This window comes from Charadrius vociferus, unplaced genomic scaffold (assembly GCF_000708025.1).
Source record: "Charadrius vociferus isolate BGI_N301 unplaced genomic scaffold, ASM70802v2 scaffold398, whole genome shotgun sequence".
Lineage (NCBI taxonomy): Eukaryota > Metazoa > Chordata > Aves > Charadriiformes > Charadriidae > Charadrius > Charadrius vociferus.
This window is the reverse complement of record NW_009649571.1, coordinates 429,689-430,029: the sequence shown is the minus strand read 5'-3', so window position 1 is coordinate 430,029 and position 341 is coordinate 429,689. Positions and strand designations below refer to the sequence as shown.

At 64.8% G+C, this 341-nt stretch overlaps 1 protein-coding gene across 1 annotated transcript in view; it reads right to left on the bottom strand.

Moving 5' to 3' along the window:
- The window catches only part of EDF1 (endothelial differentiation-related factor 1), a 3,523-nt gene extending 3,372 nt beyond the window's left edge, over window positions 1-151 (bottom strand). Inside the window, exon 1 of the mRNA XM_009890304.1 lies at window positions 26-151. Within this exon, the coding sequence (XP_009888606.1) occupies window positions 26-151 (126 nt within the window). The remainder of the gene's footprint in view (window positions 1-25) is intronic.
- Between the last annotated feature and the right edge of the window lie 190 nt (window positions 152-341).

Below are 341 nucleotides of genomic sequence, written 5' to 3'. Positions count from 1 at the left end.
CCCGCCGCTCAGGGGGAGCCTCCACAGCCCAACGCCCGCCCCCGCGGGAGGCGGGGCCGGCCGCCGCGTCCGCCCATAGGGCGGCGCGCACGCCCTTCAGGAAAGAAGGCCTCTCATTAGCGGACGAGTCAGGCGTGACGCACTTCCTCATAATACGCACAGAAACCTAGCAATCAGACGGCCGCCGCGTCCGCCCATAGGGCGGCGCGCACGCCCTTCAGGAAAGAAGGCCTCTCATTAGCGGACGAGTCAGGCGTGACGCACTTCCTCATAATACGCACAGAAACCTAGCAATCAGACGACTCGCTAGGCGATTGGTTAGTGTGCACGTCAGGCTGGAG